General features: G+C 40.2%; 1 protein-coding gene across 1 annotated transcript in view; it reads left to right on the plus strand.

Annotated features, from left to right (window-relative positions):
• Positions 1-25,385, plus strand: part of PSMB2 (proteasome subunit beta 2) — a 26,085-nt gene extending 700 nt beyond the window's left edge. Inside the window, exons 2-6 of the mRNA XM_019547747.1 lie at positions 3,533-3,655; positions 7,651-7,721; positions 20,757-20,919; positions 22,648-22,697; positions 25,152-25,385. Of these exons, the coding sequence (XP_019403292.1) occupies positions 3,533-3,655; positions 7,651-7,721; positions 20,757-20,919; positions 22,648-22,697; positions 25,152-25,259 (515 nt within the window). The 3' untranslated portion in view covers positions 25,260-25,385. The remainder of the gene's footprint in view (positions 1-3,532; positions 3,656-7,650; positions 7,722-20,756; positions 20,920-22,647; positions 22,698-25,151) is intronic.

The raw sequence follows: 25,385 nt of genomic DNA on the forward strand, positions 1-25,385 counted from the left end.
CCCTCCCTGCGGCCCCCTGGTGGGTGGAGATCCCTTCCTTCTTCCTTATTTCTAACTGCAGAGAAGCAGTGGAGCAACTTTTGTGCTGCAGAGATGTCGGGCAGCAGGCACATGACCTGGGGTTCACAGCCCCATGGGTTCCCACTGCAAATCTCAGCCTCTCTCACTCTGTCTTTCTTGGTTGCTCACCTAAAACACTCGTCTTGTGTGGCCCCGCTGTAAGGATCTCCAGGCACCCATGGAGAATCGCTGGCTTAGCGGCTCCCATTGGGCCTTCTCTGTCATCAGTAGGGCTAGAGGGGACCTTGCTCAAGGGCATCCAAGCTCAGCCCCTGCTCAAAGCAGCAGTATCTCTGACTAAACCATCCCATCTCGCCTGCATTTAAGTTCCTGAGCATGGGGAATCCACAACTTCTTGAGGAAGCCGGTTCCAGTGCCTGACCTGACCTCCCTCATACTTGGAAATGTCCTCCTCGTCTCCATCCTAAACTTCCCCTGCTGCAGCTTGAGTCTTTTGCATCTCAACTTGTCACTTTTATAACTACAGAGAAAAGCCCATCTCCCATCTTCTCTCTAATTATTACCCTTAAGATATTTGAAGACGGTTATCAAATTCCCTCTTGGGCTGCTTGTTCCCAGGCTAAATAACCCTAGTTCTTTCAGCCTTTCCTTTGTCTTTTAGGCCCCTGATCATTTTTGTGGCCCTGGATTCTTTCTAAACTGTCCATGTACCCAAAATGCTGTATGTTGTATAGGCTAAATGGAAGATCAGAGGTAGTTGGAGCAGCCCAGCAGGATAAGGAACCAGGGATTGTTTGACTAGACCAGCAGTAAGGACAGCACAGAACAGCACACTCTAGACCTCTTTTTGGATGTTATTCTGTTTGTTATAAGCACTAGATGACAGTGCAATGACTTCCAAAAAGCTCCTCCCACCCAATGAAAGATAGTGTCAGGGAGAGCTTGAGGGATGTTAAGTGAAACAAATGCATGCATGTCTTGGAGCTTTTAGCTGTTGGGAACCCAGTTTGCACCATCATTTCTTAGTTTCTTCAAGTAGAAAAAACACCCGAAATACCATAGTGAGAATAAAAAGCAGTTACTATGTATGTTCTTTAGAGTGGGTGTATGCAGGTTCAAAGCTGAAACAGTACTGGAGAGCTGTTTGCTGATGTACTGCATTTATGTAGTGCTTACCAGGTAGTTGATTGTAAAGTGTAGTTCTATTTAAATGAGGGGAAAAACCCTTTTCCAACAGATTTACACAAACCAGTATAACTTTTTTTGTTCAAAATGATACAGTGTGCTGAGCCTTCTGGACAATAAAGATCACAGGAATGTGTATGTCTTCCATCCATATAATTGTTGGAGAAGAGTGTGGGTAGTGCTTGTTTCCAAGTCTGATTTGTTTGTTGGAGCCATTATTCCATGCAGATAGACTGCACTTAACTTGAGACGATATAAGAAATTATTTCTTCAGCAGTTTCATATAAATAAATGATAGCTAAGATTTTAACTTTTTATTTGTTACTTTAATTAACCTACTTTTTATAGTTTTAACTAGTAGAAGACCTGGATTTGGAAACAAGAGCCTTATCTGGATACAGTACTATCAGTCTGAATAATGGTTCAGGTGAACCCATGTTTTTTAGGTTCCCTGGTCTAGACTTTGAGGGGGAAGGGCTTGCTCTTTCATATATTTCTGTCTGACTTACAGACAGTCAGTTGGAGTGTTTACAGGGGCAAAGTTCTTAGATCTAATATAGCTATGTCAAATGAACGTAGTCAACTAATCATGTACCACATATACTTATTTCTCTTAAAGGCTGTGCTTTAATTAGAGCAGTACTGTTAGCTGTAGGTGTTCTAAATATTATTTCAGACCCTTCAAAAATCATTTATGCCTTTTTTAAAAGGTTTTTAATTTACATTTGGGTTTTTGAGCCTTTACAACTTACTCAGTTAACACTTCAAGCTCTTTTTCACCTGCCACCCAGTTTACTAAAAAGGGAGGGGAAGCTATGCACCTGCAATTTCATAAGCTTGGCAGCTGAGGCTTTAAGAAATATAGCAAGCATGCACCAAATATTAGGAAACATTTTGTAGAATTGCAGACTGGCAACACTGACAGCTCCTTCTGAACATGTGTTGTGATAGCCTTTTTATAGGGAGTATACAGTATTGAGTGTTCGGTAATGTTTTCTTCAAATTGCAAGAAAATCGATCTGTACAATAGTTCCTAAATTCTCACGCAAGCAACTTTTAAAGTATTTAACAACTGCATAATACTCTCCAAATCCTATTAAAGGATTGCAATATTTCAGAAGCTTTCTAACATGTCTTCCAGGGGAGATTATTCAGCACTATATAGTAAATTGAAAGTGAAAGTGAGATTCAGATATGGAGATTTAGACTTGTTCTGCAGACCTAACCTGAAAATGGCGAAACTGTTGTCCCTAGGCATCAGAAGCTGCTCGAGGTTTTTATTTATCTATCTTATCTAGGTAAAGCAGACTGGTGGTCTGATAAGATTACAGTATTAGGGTAGTTAAAAATTGTGTTTTTCTATAGTTTCATCGTGGGATCTTTCTTTTTTTTTTCCCCTCTCAGAAAACCGGTTTTGAGTCTTGTTTTCAAAGGAGAAAAAAATCAAGCATATTCTTTTAATGATCTTTGGCTTTTTAGCAGGCCAGTTTTTTTGCAATCAATAACTAGGATTTTTTCTCTTCCCAATATTTAGTGGTTTTTTGTAACATTGGTTGCCCCTTTTTTAAACACTCTGATTTGTAATAAAGTCAAATATCTCTTTTCAGAAACAGCTGTTGATTTAGCACTGCACTTCTAAGGACTTGTTGCTTAGCAAATTCACACATCTCAACTTTATGCAGACCCAGACTTCTCCAAAGGCTTTCTATGTTTACATAGAGCAAAATGTAGTAGTTTATTCGTCAGAATCCTGGAATATCCTATTTTGGGGGAAAGGAATAGAATGAGGGATTGTTGAATTTAAATTCTGAATAAACTGTTCAGATGACTGTCCTTTTTTTTTCCCCCAATCTCTATGAAGTTTTAACCATCATTGATGCCAGAGTAATATCTTCTATTTCTGTCATATCTCCCAAGCATTTCACAAAGTTAGATTTTGATTCTTTGGCAGAATTCATGTATCTGATTTTTGTGTGTTCAGCTCTACTGATTATCTGAGGACAATGCAGGTGCCTTGTCTGTCTACATGAGTCCAGTTGTAGGTTTGGGATTTACTCTGGGTCACAAACTATGTAGGAGCACTATTAATCACTGAAATGCGCTCGCTTCTGTGAAGCATGATGGCTCTTAAGCAGTGCAGACTGGACTGGGAAGTTGAGAGGCTAGATATGGAATGTGTTCAGGGCACTTTGATTAGTATCCTGGTATGCAGTTGACTGTTTGGAATCTCTTAACTTGTCACTTAAATTGTGAAACTGTTCTGTTATTGGTGAAATAGTGTGCTCTTGTTGAGTGATGTTTCTCCTATTCTTTTTTATTTTTACAGACCATGAGAAGATGTTTAAGATGAGTGAGAAGATCCTGCTCCTTTGTGTTGGGGAGGCTGGAGATACTGTCCAGTTTGCAGAGTACATCCAAAAAAATGTTCAGCTCTACAAAATGAGAAACGGTGAGTACAGAACCTAAAGTTAAAATGGCTATTTCCCAGGAATATTTTAACGTGTAATAAATTAAAAAAAAAAAATGCATTTTTTTTTTTTAACAATACAAATGTGGGTAAATATTCTAGCAGGTTGTTGAAGGCTCAGTATCTGATACCAAGCATTTTAGACTACAGTTTAACTATTTAGTCTGTTAAAAGCACCAAAATGCATTTCTTCATGTTACAGTGGCCCCTGAACCTTTTTGTTAATTTTTGGCATGTTATAATTACATTCTTCTCCTCTGAACTTTTCTTACAAGAGCTCTTGTTATTTGTTGTATCTTAGTTTCTTCTGTTTGAACTAGTATTTCCATACATGTTCCAAAAGGGCAATAAAGACGAAAGCAAATGGAACTAATGGTTTACTTGCTGAAATGAGACCTAAAATTATAGTGTTTCAAAATATTCCATCACATTAACAATAGTAGGCAGGGTCTACAGTCAGCATTTATCTAAAGTAGATATTAGATTTCATGTCTGAAGTCTGTGTAGTGTTTAGGTTTCATTAGTTCAGGTAAATATGTTAATGAGTGCATGGTAAGTAGGTAGGGGCATGAATGGTTGTCATTGAATACATCCATATGTATGTATTCAAAGAGATTCCCTATATAATACATGTGAATGACTCAGTTCTTGTTTCAGTAACTTGTATTTCTTAACTCAATACCATATTTTGATTCTCCTGTCAGCAGCATGCCCACGGTATAACTGCCCATCAAGTTGACAGGGTTTAGCTTGTACAAAGCAGGGAAAGTTGCTAGAAAAAAAGGACTTGCAAACTGGATTCCTAGTTTTCTATTCCTAGCTCTTATGTGGAGTGGGGGGTTTTTTGGTTTGTTTGGTTTTTTTTTTTACGGTTATCATCTAACCTCTTTGTTTTGTATTACCATGGTGCTTAGATGACCCAGACATGCCACCATCCAAGGGGTTATGTAAATACGAGCTAAAAGATGGTCCATGCATAAAGAACTTAGTTTAAGTGCAAGGCAAGACAACAGCTGATGCAAATGCATGGGAATGCAGGGAGATGGTATTGCTGAGGGAGACCAGTGATGGTGCCAAAAGGTTTTGTAGATATCTTTGCAAGGAAGATTTTTCTTTTTTTTTTTAATTTTAAGGAGCCATTTGAAAGAGAACAGTTAAAATGGCATCACAAATGTTTATGGGGAACTTAACTTCTAAGTGTGACTGACAACATGAAGAAGCATGCAAGTACAGGTTTTAAAATTTAAGGAGTAGACACTGGAAGGATGAAGGTAGGGATAGGTTATAATGGTCTTGAGAGTGGAGCAAAAACAAGTAACTTACACTTCATGAGACGGAGAAGACGAGGTCCATGGAATGACATAGAGTCGTGACGTGGATAAAATGACAGGTGAAAAGAATGGTCTTTGCAGCATCTGGAAAGGAGAAGTAGTACTTCACTGAGGGACTATGCATTGATTGCAGAACATAAGATCACATAATGAAATATAGTATATTTAAAATCTTCCGTCCTGGTTTTTGCAAACAGTGCCTGTCTCACAGGATGGACTCAAATGCATAGTCTTGCTTCTGGTCATGATGCTAATATTCAGTTTGTGCCGGTCCAGAAATGCTAAAGGATTAGTCTTAAGGTCTTTCAGCTGCTTGAATCTGTAGAGTGGTTGCAAAGATTTGAACTCAAGCAGTCTGCAGGTCACATGTATAGATTTCATAAACGTTAGAGGCTGGAAGGGACCTCATGAGATCGAGTCCAGTCCCCTGCCATAGGCAGGAAGTCTGCAGGAATCAAATGATCCCAGCAAGATAAGCATTTCACTCATCTTCTGAACACCCTGCTTCTATATACTCGATGTGTAGATGTTACTGAATTGTGACTGCATGTCATGAGTGTTTTGTTGAGAGTTGAAGTGTTGGTTGTAGCCATTTTGGTCTAAGGACATAGGTAGACAAGATTCTTTGGGTAGATGTGTGATATCTTACATTAGACCAACTAAATAGTTGGAAAAAAGTTATTTGCAAGCTTTTGGGCACAAACACCCTTTGTCAGTCATTGGGAGACTTATTCAGTTATAAATAATAACTGAAGCAATAGTTCAAGAATCTTATGTAACTGCTTATAAAAAAAAAAAAAAAAACCTAAGACTGCTAGAAGAAATTTTCTGCTTTAGGGCAGGTTAAAGGTTTTAATAACAAGCACACAGTATCATGTAATAACCTGCTCTGCTACTCTTAACGCACAGCTTTTCAATTTTAAGTGTCTCAAGTTTATTTATGGAAACGGTTTGCCTTTGGCTCTTTCTTTCTCACATTGTTACAAGTGGTAAAAGTGTGTGTGTGTGTGTAACCATGTCTGTTTCCTCTAAACAAACTACAGTGGAATTGCAGGTCCAATTATTCATTTTTTTAAAGAATGTTTGATACCATGTTCACTTCCAAATACTCCTCTAATGTTCATGTCAGTGAAGACAAGATCCTTCTTGTTTGCAGTCTTTGCTGTCAAGAAAGGTCTTTTTGTGGTAGAGTGAAGAAATTTCCCTGTTTCTAAATTCTGAATGACAAACATCTCTAGTGTTCCTATGCAACTTATTTAATGCCCACAATGTTTTTGTATATTACTTATATGAAAAAGCCAAAATCAAATTCATAATAATACTAACTTTTTTTAGAAGTGCACCATTGTGTTGGTCCGTACTGCATCGGTACCAATAAAAGGAAAATTGATATTATTGGTAATCAGCTTTATTTGGTTGATGTGGCCGATAATGTCGCCGATTAATGGTGCATGCATGTACGCAGCCTCAGCACGCTCATGGCTAGCTTGGCAGCTTGGTGAGTAGTGTCCAACTAATAATTATGTTGTGGAGAAGGGGCATGGCGGGGGGAGCAGATCAAGGCCCCTGTGGTGAGGGAGAGAGTGGGGCTGGGGCAGGCGCTGCCCAGCAGGAGTGGGGCAGGGCAGAGGACGAAGCCATGAGCAGCTCATTCGGTGGGTGTGGCTCCTGCTGCCTGTGCACACCCCTGGTGGGGGCATGGGGGGCATGTGCCCCCTGCATCTGTGTGTGGGGTGAAGGTGGGCTGCCTCTTTGGGTGGTGCCAGGCTTTTCCCAGCAATGGGGGGTTGGGCCAGGCTGTCCTCAGGGCGGGCAGTGGCAGCTCTGGGAGAGGGGGCTACGGGGTGGGCTTCAGCTCCCCCTCCCAGTGTCGCTGCCCATCCTGAGGGCAGCCGGGCCCTACCCCCTGTCCGGAGGAGCCCAGCGCTGCCTCTGGCCCCAGCCCCCAGTGGCAGCCTGCCCTCACCCTGCACACAGATCTGGGGGCACATGCCCCCCATGTCTCCCCTGGGGGTGCACTCCCCCATGTCCTCAGACGAACCGCTTGTGGCTCCATCCTGGGCCCCACCCCAGCACCTGCCCCAGCCCTACTCCGTCCTCACCATGGGGGCCTTGATCTGTCCCCACATCCCTTCCTCCCCTGCCTCTTTCCCCCTGCAACAAGCTTACCAGCCAGATGCTGTTTTCCAAGCTGCCAGGCTGCATATTGGTAATCGGATCAGCATCAGCTGATATGGCTTATTAATAAACAGCCATTGGTATTGGCCCAAAAAATCTTTATTGGTGCACTTCTACTTATTTTTTTGAGGCTTTGTATTTTGACGCCAGGTTTAGGCATGAGTTGCATTTAATGCTGCTTTGACGTAGGTTAGTATAAATATTTCCAATTTACACCTGGAAGCTATAGACCTACTGTGCCACATAAAAAGCTGCCAGAGCCAGAATGATAATTCTATTAAACCATATTGCCTTTCTGTATAGTGTGAAACAGTAGTGAAAGAAAAGCTGTAAAACATAATGGTGTAGCTGCACTTCAGTTGCTTGTTTGCCATTGTCTTGCACAGTGGGGACCTGGTTCAAGACTAAGACTCCTTGGCACTACAATCACAAAACAAAAATATTTATGTATTAATCTTTTTGCACCAGGATATGAATTATCGCCTACTGCAGCAGCAAACTTTACACGCAGAAACCTGGCTGACTACCTCCGGAGTCGGGTAAGTAAGACCTGAGGTGTGTTACCAATGACTGGAGTTACCAAGGCCGCTTTTAAAAAATGGATAGTATGTTTGCCCTCTTCCACCCCACCCTTGTATGTCCCCTCTTACTCCAGTGGCTTTTTGGGCAGTTTTTAAAATTTTCCTCCCCTCCCTTCCCATCTTCCCAGGCTCTCAGTTTAAACATGTGCATACACATGACTGAGTGCTCCAGGGCAGAAAACACAAAATAAAATAACATGTGACTGGCAAACCTCATCTCAGTTTTTCTGAAATAAGCAAATGATTTTGAGTATGGTTGGAGTTAGTGAAGCCACGTGTTCTGCACTGTGTATAGTGCAGAGCTGGTAACACTGAGGGAAGGGCAGGGGGCTGTGAAAGGGATGGAGAAGGAGTTTTTTTTTTTTTTTTTTTGCACGTATCAATTATGCACTTCAAGCACCGAGAGAGAACCTGGAATTACAAGACACAAAAGATCATTTAAGCAATGTCATATTTAGCCTAACTTTTTTCCCCCACTTAATCCATTTTTTTTAAACACCTTATCTGAAAACAAATCCCCCAGAGTCTTCAACTTCAAGGTATTGCTCTTTTAAGATGCATGTGTTTACATCCTACTTTGGGGTTTCAATAGCTTAGTACAGGTGTTAAGCAAGGGTCACTGTTTCACTTAGTGCTATTTTCCTATAACGCTCATTTTAAATTGATACCCAATTCCACTTAGCGCTCAGCAAGTTTCGTTATAGCGTTTGCAGTTGCCATCTAGGGTCATTAAAAACACTTATGGTCGCCATCATGGGTCGTCCAAAACTTCTGGTTTCGCTTAACACTCGTTTTTTTTCAGGACCCAATTAAGAGTGCTGAGTGGGGGTTGCCTGTACTCTCTTTAGCGCTATAGTATTCACTAAACAATTTTAAAGTGATATGAATAAAGTATTACTGTAGTCCTGTTGTGCTTGTCTGTTTGCGCTAGTTCTGTTTTAATCTCTTTAACAAACTGTTTATTGATGGAAGACTGCAGACCTTTGACGCCTCAAGACTTGTGCTTACATCATTTAAGTACTGGCTATTGCACTGTTTCAGGTTGTTCTTAGCTTTAAGGCCAGGACATCGCACCGCTGTGACATCTCTTGTAAAATGTTACATGTTAAAGAGCTAGAACTATTAACTTTTAACAGGATTATTTGTATCCTACACAGAACAAACAGTGAAAATTGTGCCATGGACTACTTTTGCAAGTGGGTGCCTTACAGTTCTACAGCTGTACAGTTCTGTATCATTTTGATATTGATTTTATCTATTTTCCAGTAGGAAATACTTGTGTACAATGCTGTACATACTATAGGACCTTTAAAAAACAACAAGTTGTAACTATTGGTAACAAACAGTTGTGTAATAAACTTCTCCTTTTAAGTTTTATTTCATACATGGGGCATGTCTACTCTTGAACTTCATATAGTAAACTTGTAACTTAGACTTATTCCACAAATTTCAGTTATTTAAACGGCTTTTCAACGGGGGGGGGTTTCCAAGGAATTTGAATAACCAAGAGTGTTTTGTAATGCAAAGGGTAGGATATAGACTTATGGCTTAAAATTCTTTATTATTGAAGATCTAAAGACCCTATTTGGAGAAGTACCCTGATCTGATCGATTGCCTTGGGGAAAAGAAATGTGGTATAGGAGCTGGAACATGACAGCCTAATGTCTTGAGTAAGACCAAGCATCTCCCAGTGACTCATTATGTCCTGCTGAAGGAGACCTTTCATTTACAAGTGGATGATATCTGATAAAATGGTCTGTTCTGTCTTTAACTGTTATCCTCATCAGCAAGGTTTATTGTGTGAAATTATAAAGTATAGTTTATTTAAAAAGTGCTGGTCGCTTATCAGTAACAAATATAAATGCATCTTAAGATTCCAGCTCTGGGCCCAATAAACATTTTGTCATAAATACCAGCAACAGCTAACTGAATTAAGCCCCTTTAAAATCGAGATAAGGCTGTCAGTTTTCATGCAAATGCACTGAATCCATTTAATCTTCTCCCGAAATGATTTAATAGAGCAAAGCTGTTTGATGTACTTAGCAAAACAAGTCCCTTTTGTAAACAGCGACATGAAGCTTTCAGTAAATATCAAAACCAAGTTGAAGCTGTGTTTTTCAAGTTAGCAAACTGCAATTACCAATTTCCTCATGGTAATTTTTCAAAGCTTTGCTAATAAAGGATGTCTCATCAGTCGTTTTACAGCTGCCTTGTTTGGCTACCCTGTGATGCCTTGCAGTTATAGAACCTAGGAGTCTTGAATTCTCTACTATATTTGCTTGTGCTGCTAGCTTGTTACCTGGCTTTGGACAAGTTAGCTTTTCTGTACCTCAGTTTACCACAGTTGTAAAATTGGTGTTTGTATGCAAGTAGATTATTCTTGGCTACCAGCAGAGAGAGGCGTCTTCATTCACGGTCTGTAAAGAACTGTTAATGTTCTTTACTGGAAGCATAAACTGTTGTTTAAAAATATGAGTTTAAGGAGCACTTCACTCTTCCCAGTGTTGTCTTTATAGAAGGAGAAAGCCAGCAGTATTAGTGGTGTGACTTAGTTAAACACATCTGTTAGCAATGGAGAGAAGGGAATGAAACTTGGTTAATTGCTGGTGGGGTAATTGAAGGATTACTTGGGCTTGCAGTTAAAGTTTGCATGCAGGGCACGTACAAGGCTTCAGAGGGAGATAAGCAGCACCCTTCTCCAGCCACTTACTCCTGCTCTGCTTGCATCTCATGCTAAAAAAGTTACATAGCCACCTTTAGTGGCATGTCCCCACTGTGCAATGCAGTATACACGTGCCATGAATGCCCTAATTGGGATCTGTACATACATGTGGTAAAAATCAGTTCTTGCCCTGAAGATCCTGCCGTCTGGGAGAACAAGCCACACAAAAAAAAGGATAGGGTTAAAGAATTATCCTTGTTGCACAGATAGAGACCTGAGGCTGTGCAAGGTTTTGAATTGCTTGAGTTCACCCAGCAAGCTAATAAACTACAAAGGTTCTCGCTCCTTGTCCCCTGTTCAGACCACCCATTATTCCACTGACATAGGAGTTATACCTCTTGCAAATGAAATGGTCCAGTTGGTGCAAAGTTACAGTTCTGTAAGCTGTAACAGTAGTACTTTTCTTTGGGTGCTCTCCTCTTGAAAGGGGAGTCTGTGTGCATGTGTGTCTGCATGCAACTATTCTCAGTCTCCCTGCCTGACACAAGAAACAGTGAGATGATTCCACCCCCCCACCCCCGTGTGCAAGCACAGCCTTGTCTGTCATTTGCCTGAGAGACTGATTACTTGTCTTGAGGTCACGTGCCCCTCCGAGCAGATGGCATAGGTGAGATTGACTTTGACTGTCCTGCCCACTTAAGCACAGCCAGCCATTTGTTACATATGATTAAAAATATCACTAACGAGGGTAATTTAACATGCTTTTTGGCAAACACAGTTAGCAGGATGTGACATGATGTGGCACTCTTGTCTTCCTCTATGTGCCATGTCCCTTGAGGCCTGATCCTCCCTGCATCACCCCTCCTCCCTGTGCCCACGCTTGCCTTCCAGCTCACCTGCTCCAGATGGGCAGCACAGTGGGGAGGACACTGGCAAAGGCAGATGTGTTTATTTACCGGAGACAAAATGTTGTGCCGATGCAGATGGCAGTGCCCCCGAGCAAATGGTGCACTTTGACGCTACTATCACACTACCAGGATCCCTGTGCTGTAGGAAGAACTCTTACCATCTTTTAAAATCTAACTCTCTCTGCTTGTTTGACAGTACAGCTCTTCCAACATGAAGCTGCATGCTGTGGCGTCAAAACGTTCCTCCGTGCCATCACTTTTCAGATATTTGTTTCTGTAGCTATCGTAATATCTTTAGAATTGAGAAAAATGCAGACTGTGGGTCTTCAGATATCTATTTTCCTCTTGTAGGAAGGTCTGAGTGTATTCATTTAATGTTGTTGGTATTAGTTATAATAAACTTGCCAAAATAACCTATGCTTTAATGCTGACCTCTTAAAGGGAGAAGACTAGGAAGGCAAGGCTGGTTTTAAAGATGTATGTTCATCTTGATGTGCATTTGGGGATATGTTGGCAGTTACCTGCAAGCTGAGTGGATCCTAGACCAGTGGCTGCTGGTGGATTTTGTAACACTTTCCATGGGCGGGATAACGTAAAAGGGGTTTTAGGATCATTAATAATGGAATGTGTTAAGTAGTTTGTCTTGGCCAAACCCGATCCATTTTTTCATTTGGAAAGTTGCTTCTGCCTGAATCTGAGTTATACATTGGGCTTTGCTTTATATTGATGCAAATGGGTATTTTAAGCATGTGACTACGTATGTGTAGATTGTCTGGACCTAACAGTGGAAACTCTATTACAAGACTAAAAACTTGCAACTTTGGGGAGAGGGGTGTGAAAATTATACACGCACATACATATACATACAAGATAGAGCTATTGGACTTTGATTTCTTTCCTTTTTTTTATCCTCCCTTCTTACTACTTAGAGTGGCGAGATGTTAGAAAACGTAGAACTTGTATTCTGGTGTAATCTTGCTGCAGTGTTAGAGAGCAGTGCTTCCTGATCTCTGTCACTGCCTCCTTTACTTAGTCCTCCAAAGTCCTCTCCTACATTTAACTGCATTCTTTATGGAGGCTTTGGCCTGCTTGTTAGGAGGACCTTAGGTATAGCTCTCAATTGCCACTCTCCTGTTTTGGTAACATGGTATGGTAAAATACTGAGTGGTGCTGGTTTTAAATTAACCAGATTTTTTTAAGCTTGCTATGTTACCCATCAGAGTGCTGATACAGTTATGAGTTTTTCAGGTGTAAATCCCCTTCCCCTCTCTAGGGGATCGAATGTGAGAAGGTGTTTGTTTTCTCACTCAGAATATGTGTGTGCAATCCTGTTAGGTGCCTGCTGAGAGTAGAAATCCCTGTTTCTGTGCTAAACAGTCCCACTGGAGGCATGTATCAAAGCCCTTGGCTTTCTTAAAACACCCCTTAGGTCTATTCCAGCCCTAATTTTTTGAATCCCAGTTTATTATGGAGTTTGACACTAACCACCCAACTGTATTAATTCAATAGTGTTAGCTTTGGAAAATGGAATAGATAACTTCATGGATCAGCATGTCTACAGAAAAAACACCATTTAGTTTAGCTACTGAGATCTGGTAATGGGAGTGGTTTTGTCCTAGTACCTGTAACTTAGCATTGGTGATTTTATATCCAGAATTCTTCTCAGTTCCACCCCTTCTTTGCAAATAGTTTATGATCTAGCCCCATGCAAGAAGGGGCCTGGGACCCCATCTAGATGCTTCAGCCACAGCAGCCTTGCTGGCGGATCTGTATAACAAGGTATAAGCTTGAATGGGAAGAGTTGGCTGTATGAAGGAGACCTCTTGTTCATTAATGTGCACTAGCCTTTAAACAGTTTTATTTGTCTAGGTAACCTAGAGTAAATTACTGTCTGAGCTTGAACAGTTTGCCTGTGCACCCTTACAGATCAGCACCAGGAGTGGTGTGTGGGGGTGAAGTTTTGCTCATGTTTATTTTAGTATTCGGGCCTTGTACTCAAGACCTTCAGAAAGGGGAATAAACATGATTCCTGTTGTACAGAAGGGGCAGTGTAGGGCAGAGGAATGGAGTTGCATTCCAACCCACTCCAGCCTTTGGAAAGTGAACACAGGTGTCAAGTCTTCTCTCCTAACTGGTAGTTGGCACTCTATCGTAGATGCAGAAGTGGATCCATGATGCTGCAAAGGGAGGAGTCCTTCATCCCCCTCTTCCCAGTACTGGCATTTGGGTTTTGGGTACCTTTTTGGTATGACCTGTTCACTGGAATTTGCAGATCAATGAGCAGTATTAAGTAATTCTTGGGCTTGTGCACTTGGTACTTGTGCCAATTGTGGGGGGGGGCAAGTGTACTGCTTAGTTTAGTTCTGGTTCTGCTGTCTGGCCTCTCCCCACCTTTGTGCTGTCAGCCATACAAAGTATTAGAGACTGAAGTTATGGGAAAAGGTGAGTAGTGATATACCATATAACTATCTTTCCCTTCTGCAGGTTTTCTTCTTTTTTTGGTGTTGCAGCTCCCCATGTTATGCCTAGTACAGAACAAGAGTCACGTCAGTGCACTGGGGCTGCACTATTGAAATTTCCCCAATTGAAAAGGGTAATTTCCACGGTCTGTGAAGGGCTATACTGCAATGAAAGCCTTCAGGGTATTTCAGTGTTACAGTCCAGCCTAGAATGAAGCTTGTTCTACATTATTAACCACCATCTGTGTCCCTCCCCACTTGAGCTGGTTTGAATTCACTTGTCTATCTTGGATGATCCAGCATTGATGTAAGGCTCTGCAATCATAGTTACTGGTATATCTAATATTTTCAGAGTGCTTAGCATTTAATAGCTCACTACAGTTACCTATACAGTATGTCATTTTGTTTCGACATGGAATCTACTCCACAGTACTAAAAGCAGTTTTAATTTCCCTACCCTCCCCCCCCCCCAAAAAAAAAAAAAGCATTCTGTTTTAATAAACACATGGTTGACATTTTGCCATTGGACAGTCAGTGATTTCATCGGTGGGCTTTATTTGCTGGGTAGAAACAGCATTTTGGATTAGCAAGTGAAATTAACGGAGAAAACAAATACTGTGTTAACTAGCTGGTATAATAAGGCATCTGTGCCATGTTTAAGTCATTAAATTTTGAAACCATTCTAATTACAATATGGTTGCAGCTTTAACAAAGATACAAACTTGGAGCTGCTTCCAGCGTATGAAATAGATTGTAGCAACAAGGACAGGGCCTGCCTCTTAACAGTTGTACATCTACAAAGAGTGCTGGCTTAAGACTGAGATCTCCCTTTTCAACTCTTTGCCTGCTTTTTCTCTTTCTCTCTCTTCCCCACCACCCTCCTTCCCCCAGTAAATGTGTACTGGGGCCTTAAAAGTGTAGTTAGGAATTTAAGACTGGAAGAGACCTCCAGATGAGCAGCACAGTGGAGGACACTGGCAAAGGCACTGAGTCTGGGGCATTGCTTCTGCAGGAAGGTGCATCAGCCAATCTTTTTCTTTATTGCACAATATTTAGTTGGCGTTCTAAGAATACATCTTTTGCTCAAGTTGCTTTTATATATATATATATGTGTGTGTGTGTGTGGCCTTTGCTTTTGGGCAGATGAAATATTTTTTTTAAGTTGCATGAACTTTGTGAATAGGGTGCTATATCTAGTTAAATAAGACAAAGGATCAGCAAAGATCACTTGCTGGTACCAGAAGCTGAGAAAAGACTAAAGATTCGGGGACAATTTGATAGGTCCATTTTAAGCCACCTTTTGAAAGTTTCTTGCACTGAGAAAATTAATTGTTGTGGTAGGCCTGCTGCTTTGACGGTATGGCATTTAAGGACCTTGTATGACTGTAGACAATAGTTACCCTTTACTTCTACAGACCAGGTGTCCTGTGATGCACTTATTACTAGCATGTTCTTTGGAAACTCTTAGGTCTAAAGGAGATTCTCCCAGGCAGCTCGAAAATGAGCTACTTGGAGGAAAGGATTTCTTAGGGAGATACTTTTATTGGACCAGATTGTAGATAGATCAGATTATCCATTCTGTCTATTGCATGCGACTCACTATTGATAAGATTACTTTGTCCCTATGCTGATCACCAAGCCTGTGTAAGATTACAGTACAACATAAGGTAACTATAGTTGTACTCTTCCAAACCCCAAAACTCTCGACCCTCACTTCACTGGTTAACCGGGCTTAGGATTGGTCTGAATTTATTCTAGTTTAACTTGATGTCATTAAAACCTATTTAGTTGAACTAGTATAAGGCCTGTATGTCAGTGTTCTTGTTTTGATTTGCTTATTTCATTTTACAATAAACTGAATTCAGCTACTTCAAAACCAAATTAAAGCTGCAACATGGGTATTTGCACCAGTTCAATTAAATGGTGCAAGGTTTTGGGTAGAAAAGGCTTTTAATTTTGTGTGGAAATGAGGTGGCAAAACATGACAATGAAGACCCTTGGCTTAGTGGAAGGACACTGGTTTATAACTGTGGAGGTCTGGCCAAATACAGAATAGAAGTCCCACTTTTTCCATTACGATGAAACCTCATGCTTTGATTGCCATTTACAGAAAAGACTCTTTACAGCAAAATGATCATACTCAACATTTTTATATGGGCCTTCATGTGAATGAAATGGGTGCTATACCCTACCTAGTCGGACATGATTGGACTGATGACATAGTGAGCAAGTCTTCGCCTTTTGAATGTTGCCTTCTGACATGCAGCCCTTGTCACGCTAGGCCTGGGACTTCTTTGTTAGGGAGTAACTTGGTTGAGTGTATCCTTGACTTATTTTTCTTAATACATAGAGGCTCCTAAGGCTTCAGGTATTTCTTTGCCACAATGTTAGATTCTCTTTTCTCCTTTTCCTTTCTCTCTGTCTTCCTTCTGTACACTGTAAATCTAATACTATGTTCAGAAGCTCTTCCAGATTGTACCACTGGAAACCCTCTGCTCCTGCATTACCCGTCAGTCTGTGGCTGTTGAAATACTCCTTCTTTTAAAGTATGAGCCGTATGTTTCTGATGATTGTCTGAAGGGATCCTTTGTCAACTTCTGTTTTTCTGCCACAGCCCAAATTTATAACACTAGCTTCTTTAGTTCCCATTTTAAATGGTGCTGTTGTAGTGGGTTGAGAGAAGAACTACCTTCCTTAACTTTCCAGATGACTCGCCTGCTGGGAATGCAGGTGGAAAGATTTGGTACATTTTGGTACATTTTTTTAAGAGAAAACCTAAAGTGCAGCTTTGCATTGTGTTGTTGCATTTAATTATAGGTGGCAGGGTCTGGCCACAGTCCAAAGGAAGGCTGTCAGTTCCTCCCTTGCTGTCCACGCTTGGCAGGATGCTTCCTCACGCCCACCTCTCTCCCCCTTGCTGTGACTTTGGCTTCCGCCAGATGTCACACCGCTGCTTGTCACCGCCCAGCCTCCCACCGCTGAGCTTGTTGTTTCGGTGTATTTATCACAACTGTTCTCTTCAGCTGTAAATTCTGAAGAATTTCACGCTCTTAATCACTGCAGTTATTTTAAATCAAACAGCATAAAGTGCAAAGCTAGTTGGGGCTGGAAAATATTTCCTGCAACTCCCCCACCTTCCCCCAAAAGAAAAGTTTGTATTTCTTGAGACCAAAAAAAAAAAAGCAGTATTTTGCGTTTTCTGTTAGCTGCTACTCCAAAAACCTAAAGTCATGGAAACACACTTAAAAAGTTTGAAGACAGCACATTAAATCTCAGGGCTGTATTTTAAATTCTTAGTAACAGGATGTCTCTTGAAGTTGGGTATAGTTTAGTACTGGGCAAATGCCTGGCTTGATTATTTTGTGTTTGGCAGCTAAGGCATGAATCACTGGGGGTGCCACAGGTCAAGATTGGAGTGTTTTGTCAGAACCCCTTTAGGAGGGCTGGATTAGAAAAGGTGAGTGAGTGAAAGGACCACTACTAGAATCACCGGGATGTCGCGGCCCCATGTTGAGCTAGAAGGGAAATATTCCTTAATACCACTCTGCTACCACGTCCATCCATTCTCCAAAAACTAGAAAAGCAGAAAAATGTGTGCACATTTGGCGTTTCTACTGTAGTGTTTTATAATGCTGTTCATCTCTCTACTATCTCTGCTATTGACCTTCTGCTCAAGGTGCAAAAGGCCAGAATTTTAAAGCTAGATAAGTGCCTAATTACCCAACATCTGACCTAAGGGCCCTAAGGGTTACATTTGCCTGAGGTGGCTAATTTGCAGGATTTCATTTATTTGGCAGGGTGCATGGAAGTGTCAAGAAGTTGCATAAGCTAAGACTTGCACTTTGTATGGTGTATGCTATGTAACTGAAAATTGTAGAGCGGGTTAAACTTTTGAATATAAAGGAGTCTATAGGCTGAGGACACACAACTTTAATGGATATGGCGTTTGGTACTTTCTTATAGTCCGTACTTTCAGATACTGATTCCTTAAGCCTTGGGAGCTGGAAGAACTGTAACACCAGGCATTAATGGAATGATAAAATTGAGCATTTGTCTCAAAATCATCGTGCTACCTTTTGCTCTAGAAATCGTGGTATTTTAAATGACTTTTTAAAAGATGAAACATTGATTTTCACATATAAAAATAAAAGGTTTTGAAAATATGAAGTGTTATAGCAAAACTCCCAAATGATTAGTTGACGATTGCTATGGAGTGTTACAAAATATGTGTGCTTGTAACTGGAGTGTATTGTGTACAGGCTCTGATCTTGCCACATTGGAAGAAATCTTGGCACATTAAATTCAAGCGGTGAGTGTGTGCTCTGGGCAGGTTGCATGCATATTAAGGTATCGAGAAGGGAAGTTACTTAAGAGATCTTCCACTGAAGATGAATAGATTACTCTCCAAAATTGATACATGAAAACATCCTTTTAATAATTTTGTTTCTTCCTTGGAACCCTAAACTCTTAACAGGTCACAAGCTGTCTGCATCTTCTGGGTGGGATATTCTTCAGTTAGAAGCCTGAGGGGAGGAAATACCAAATAAAAATGTAAATTCAAATTCTCCGGTGATTAAGTCCCACTTTTTTGTGTAGCAAGGTGTCCCAGAATAAACTTTATTTACATTCAGAATTAAAGTGAGCAAAAGACGTTTCATAAAGCATCATCCAAAGAATTTCAGAAACTGCACATTGTTACCCAGCTGTATTGGTTTAATTAGTCTGTGTAACACCATTTATTTATGCTTAAGCATCTCGCACATGCCGAAGTTGGCAATTTGAAGTCACACAATTTGTGAGTTATCTTCTGTGCCACGTGTCGTGGCTTTTAAATACTAACTTGTGTGTGTGTGTGATGTTTAAGCATAAATAAATGATGATGTACAGACTAATTAAACCAATACAGCTGGATAACAACTTGATCTTGACATACTTTGAAATACCTTTTCGTGGAAGACTGTCAGCTTACACTCATAAGACGGTTACATTTCAGGTGTAAATGAGCCTGTCCTTCCTTCTTACCTGATGAAAGTTTACATAAAAAAAAACTTTAGAGAAGTGCTGGAGTGTCTGGGTACAAGGAGTTTGAATCTGTCAGCTCAATCAACCCTTCAAATTATGTATAAATTAAAGCAACTTGGTGAAATAGAATGGCCAAAATATTGAGTTGTCAAGACTGATTTTTTTTTTTTTTTTTTTTTTTTTTATGTGCCTAAACTAAGGATACGTTTGTTTGTCAGGTTGTATCACTTCCCAAACTGTTCAGTTGTTCCTTTGTGAAGGGGGTGTGTAACTCTAATGCTGCTGTAATTTGAAAACCAACATGAAATATTTCATCTCTTATTTCTATACAGTACCTCGTTTGAAATATCCTTTCTTGTCATGTTGGTGCAGTTTCACCATATAAATATTTTATCCCAGCTATTTCATACTAATCCTTTATTTTGTAACAGAGGGATGGATGTAACAGAATAACTACAGGTGTCCGTAGGCGGGACAGTATTGGAATATCAGGTTTTTTTGCTTCAAAGAATTAAATTGCGTGCAAGCATGTATTATTGAAGCCCAGCCTTTACCTAACTGCATGTAAAGGACTTTTAGAAAGCTTTTACTTTTTCTCTTTTCTCATTAATAGTAATGCACCATTAATTCTTTCCTACTTGGGATGGTTGGCTTGCTGATCTAGATTTTTCAGAATATTAATACTATGCTATTTTTTTTATGACAGATACTATTTAATACTAGGTATTGAGATCTGTGTTTTGTACTTCAGTTAGTTCTGTACTGTCTTGAAAACAGGCATATAATGATGCTATGTATTCTTTGTATGATCCTGTGCCTCAGAATGAGGTTTTTGTATGCTTATTTGAATACACATGTATGCTCAAATGAATGTCACATGTTTTGGAATAATGTGTATAAAAAGATCGCACTCTCCATTGTGGAAAATGCAGTAATAAGAGGACAAGTGTTTTAGAAAAAGAAGAAACCATGTTAAAGACAAAGCAAACTGCTGAGGAATTGCTGGATCTCTGAGTAGAACACAGTAAAAAGTCTGTTTTAGCAGAAATGGGTGGTCTGTCTTGGCTAAAGAATAAGGTATTTCCATGTTTTCTTTCTTGTTCTAAGACTTTGCAAGCAATCCATTAATAAAGAAAGATATAATTTAAAGCAGATTGACTTTTAGTTCTCTTCCTCTGTCAAGCTATTTCTGAAAGATAAAAGACAAAATATGATGATCTTAAATGCCCGCAGAAAGCAAAAGCCTTTATGGGTTTTTTTGGTATGGTCTTGATCTTCTAATTTTAGAAATGGGCCAGATTCTGAATGAAAGCAACTCTGTAGATTACCTCGCTAGTCCTGATTATCCAGGTTAGTTTAATGATTTTTATAGATTAAGTATGGTTACATGCAATAAAATTATAACTGGGGGTTAGTATTACAGAATAACATTGTATGAACATGTTCACGCTGTTTTAAAGCCATATATATGGTTTCATACTCACTAAAATGCTTTATGGCTAACTACAGTGCAACTGAGAAAACATTATATTAAATTAATAAAGATGTTTTTGTACAGTGCAGAGAAGTCCATGTTGTGTTTACATGCTGACAGCAAAAAAACATAGACTTTATACTGAGATGTAGGAACTTGGTGTGAAAGTGTTTTAAGTACAAGTTGTCCTCCGTTTAGAATTGAAGAGCTTGGTGTTAACGTGTCCCTAGTGTAGATTTAAGAAAAAGGCCTGTATTGCTTAAAGGAATGCAGGGGGGTAAAGAATTCTGCTTCCTCCTAAGAAAACTTGAGCCATTCTCAGAGTTTGAGACCCAGTGCTTTTTGTAGGCAAAGGACCATTTTGAAAGTGGACAGTTTTTTGCAGGTCTGCGCCTGGCATGGGAAGCATTAGAAGGGAGATGGATCTATGTTGCAGCATTAAGTGGAATTGTTGTATTTTTCTTGCAGACTCCTTACCATGTCAACCTCCTCTTGGCTGGCTATGATGACCATGAAGGTCCTGCCCTTTATTATATGGATTATCTTGCAGCCCTGGCTAAAGCTCCTTTTGCAGCACATGGATATGGTGCATTCCTAACCCTCAGCATTCTTGACCGCTATTACAAGCCAAGTAAGTGAAGAGTGAAAGAATTCTTCTGCCGACTCGTAAATGCATCTCAACATGGTATCTTTTCTGTGTGAATTAAGTTATCCCTCTGTCCACTACTGCTGTTGTGAGTTTCAGATCTCTATGGTGACTACTTAACAGTGAAAAAGTTAGATTTGTATTTCGGCAGAAATGGAAGCCACCGTTAAACTGTACCACATTTTGAAATGCATGCAGTTCCTGCTTGAAATCATCATAAAGGAAAGGAGGTTAATCTTTATCTAGAGCATGAACAGATTTTTATTCTAAATTGCTGACCTGTTAGCTACTGGCAGCCCTTATCTGTTAAATAGTGTTTTGATGGCTTTCCTGCAGTGTTTTGGTACTAGTGACTTTTTGCCCCAAGCACTTACTGTTAATATATTTTGTATTTTTTTTTATCTTCAGAAGCCAAAGAAATTTAAGAAAGGTGGTTAAATCATGGTGTTCAAAACAAAGCACTGGTGTGAGGAAATATGTTTAAGTAACACCTGCTTTACAGACAGGATTTCAGATCTCTCTCCACTACTAGTTTAGTGGCTACGAAGCATGCCTACTGGTATAACTCCTCCCAAAATGTCCATCTTTAGAGGGTAGTCTCAATTCTTATTTGTCTGTATCTTGTATGAGCTCAGAGATCTAGAGACTGGAGAATGAATGACACTCCTACCCAGCCTGTTTCTTCTATCCCTTAGCTGACCTGAGGGTAGATGGCTTGTTCTTACTGCTTTTATAATCTTAGCTTATGCAGATAATAAACATGATTACCTCTGCATGGTTAAAACCCTTCCTTCCCTCCCTCCCTCCCCAGCATTAGTCCCATTTTACAGATCAGGAAAGTGAAGCACTGTCTCTGTCCCCTCAGGAAATCTGCAAATATAAGAGCAGGGTCGAGCTCTGATTCTCTAAGTTGCAAAACTCCCTTACATGTTGGCAGGAAGATTTTGTGTGCAAAGTTTAATTTGCTGACTCTTTACAGACACCTTTCCTGAGCTGTGTCTTTCAATCTGCTGCCTGCAACCAATGCAGCAGGAATTTGGCAGTTTCCTTCTGAATGGAGTTACTGCACCTGACCAGTGGGTGCAGGACAGAAACAAAAACCTTTGAAACCAGTAGGCTGTCCCTTAACCACAGATCTAGCTTTTTCGTGTTTGTCTCCTGCAAATGACACAGCCTTTCTTCTCCTTCCTGACTCCCTCCGACAGGCAAAAAAAGAAACTGCAATAAATTGTCATCGCTTGCCATCCCCATTGAGTTCTGTTTTTTATCCTAATGTGTGAGAACAGCAGGGGCATCACACACGTGTCTTTCCCATTATTAAAACTAATACCCAGCAGGGAATGTAGCACTAACACAGGTCTCCGCCCACTTTCACTGACTTGCAGCCGGCTGCGGACAGATGGAGCTGATTTAGGACTGTAATAAACTTGAGGAGAGAGAGACGGCTGGACCTCTCCAAAGCCCAGTCTCTGGCCATGGGAGGCAAAATTCCGTCATGCTTCCCATTCAGTGTAACAAATCGATTCTCAATGGCTTGTTGCAACGTGAGCGCTTCAGTGCAGGGCATCCTCAGTACATATGGAATGTGTTTTCTGAGAGCTGGGAAGGAGAGCTTTGCAGTGCTCAGCTGAAAAGTTGCTTAAATTTAATAAAGTTTTAAGTCGAGAGAGATGGCCTCTAATTAAAGCAATCTGTGGGTGTTTTCTCCTTCAGGTATCTCACGTGAGGAGGCAGTGGAACTCTTAAAGAAATGTCTAGAGGAGGTGAGTCACTAAAGACTTGGGTCCATGTGCACTTGAGAGAAATGTTTGTTTGTCTTTGTTTGCTGATATTTTTCCTGTTCTTCTGTCGCACTTTTTCCCCATCCTCACCAGAAGGGGTAATAAATACATGCTGGCCAGATGTGGAGCAGCTACTGAGGAAAAGGATTTGTGGGTACTTGTATTGTCTTAGCATGGTTCATGTCCTCCAGAATGTAAACTTCAGGCTTAATTGCTGTTCCTTACCTCTGGTCCTTCCATCTCTAAGATAATATTGATGCAGACAGCCTTTAACTCTGCCTTTTATGTTGTTTTGCCTAACATATTTGTATTGTCGGGGTATATGTCCTGTGCTCCTGGTAAGTTTATTTTTCTGTTACACTTTTTTTTTTTTTAAAGTCAAGCCACCCTCTCCACCCCCAGTTCATATGTGGATAGCCAAGTCTAGCTTGGATAAACATTTGACCTTACGCATTAGGGATTTCGTCAACAACTTCAGCATTGAGTATCTTTTCACACCATATCTCATTCTAGAGCAGGACTCTTATAATTTGTCTGGAGACCTGGGTGGTGCTGTGGGGCAGGGGAGAGTCTGCTGCAAAAAAAAACTTACTTTGGAGGTTGACATCTTGATTAATTGTAGTCAGCAATGGCAGTCATTCATCTCAAAGGGGATTTGATAAATTTAGGATTGGGTAGTACTTGAAAGAGGATGTGTTGTATAGTTTCCTCAAATGTGCCATGTCCATTATACCTCAGTTGATGCTCCTTCCAACTTTTTTTCAGACTTCTGTCAAACACAGTATCTGGCCTAACTCCTTGCATCCCTTCTACCTTGTCAGTTGAAAACTTGATCTGACATGATAGCTAAGTGGCCAAATATATACACAGTGATCTTGTCATTTACTGTTAAGTCAACTTTTATTGTGTTCCAGAAACTATGTTACCCAGATAAATGAATTGGCTTAGCCTGAGACACCATTCTAACTATGCTTTGGAAATATCCATAAATCTGGGAATCTTGCCTTAAATGTATTTCAAGACCTGCAAAATAATCTCTTACACAAGTTGACTTGCTTTTTAGTTGCATGTAAACTAGAATGACCATGAGCATCATTGAAAGAGACATGGTTGCATTACCATACAGGCCTGCCTGCTGATACATTTTTATCTCGTCTGAGTGATTGATCTCTGGCATCTAGCTAACATGTATATTTGCCATAATACCTCCAAAATACTAAAGAATTAAAACCAAGTTGCAAATGCTTGTGATTCTAATGCAGTCTAATGCAAATTGCCTACAAAACAAAGAAACACATTTTTAAAATGAAAATGCAGTATTGAGGCCTGTTCTGTTTTAATAATAGGATGAATGATACTACATTGAATTAAAGATGTTCTACTATCAAGCTAGGCAGGAAGAGTAAATATTCTTTGTACAGCTTGCTGACCATCTAATATGAGCTCATCAGTGCACAGAGCACTTGTCTTACCCTAAAAGGGGGTGTCAGTATTTGCATTAAAAATTTCTAAATTTCCCTAATGTTAGTTGTGAGGGTTGGGAAGAATTACATACTTAAACACAGCGCAAATAGAGGAGGTTGGACCTCCCTAAGACATTTGTCTGCACTATCTTAATTCAGTGAACAAAACAATTCTAATGAATTCTGACTAAGGTTCTCCATTTGAACCAAAAATCTTGTTAGAGATGATTAATACTGAAATAAGAGGCACTGCAGGAGAGGGAGCCTGCGCTGCCATCATATCATGCACGATTGACTAAAGTTTATATCCCAAGCAGTGTGTACAGTGGGGACCTGTTAAATAGCCTTGGTGCAGTCAAGCTAATTTATCTGAGTTGTTCTCTTATTAGGTACTACTTCAAGACAAATTCTTTAAGCTGTGTAGCCAGATAAATTTGGGCATGACAGAGTTCTGTGTTCTTAACGAGCCCAATACATTGCATCGCTGGATGCAGGAGCAGTTTATGCTGCTCTCCCATCCTATTGCAGATTTCTTTTTAAAAGGCATTTTGGGGGAGCCCTGTGCTCCATAAAAAACAAGAGCTGAAAAGAAATGGTTTGCTTATATAGGTCAAAAATCCTAAAATGGTGCTCCCTGTGATTCCTTTCCCTCCCTCTTCCTTCCCTCCCCACTCCCTTCAAAGTCCACATGATTGTTTAAGATGACTACTCTAACAGTGCAGTTTCTATTTTTGTTTCTTAAGGATCTTTCACAAATTGGTAGATTTGTAGCTCTCAAGTATTCCTGAACATGAAAGACATTTTAGTTGTGCAGTCTGAAACTATCAGAGAAACCAAGCCAAGACACCAACTTGGACAAAATAAATAAAATAAATGCTGTTGAGAGATGCTTCAGTCTTCCTTGCTTTTGATAAACAAACTATATTCATTTAAGTCTTGAACAAATCTCTTCCCTTGTTTCCCTGTTAAACAGCTCCAGAAACGCTTTATCCTGAACCTGCCTTCTTTCAGCGTTCGTTTAATTGACAAAGATGGCATCCACGAAATGGATAACATATCCCTTCCAAAAGCGACATCCTAACCCCAGGATTGTTCCGCATCAGCCTCTCAGTTTCCTTCAGGTCTTTTGTTTTTCTACTCATTTGAAGTGCACAATTCATGTACTGCATTGGATTAATTCAAATAAAGATTGACATTTATATAGCCA

This window comes from Crocodylus porosus, unplaced genomic scaffold, assembly GCF_001723895.1.
Source record: "Crocodylus porosus isolate Cpor-Errol unplaced genomic scaffold, CroPor_comp1, whole genome shotgun sequence".
Lineage (NCBI taxonomy): Eukaryota > Metazoa > Chordata > Crocodylia > Crocodylidae > Crocodylus > Crocodylus porosus.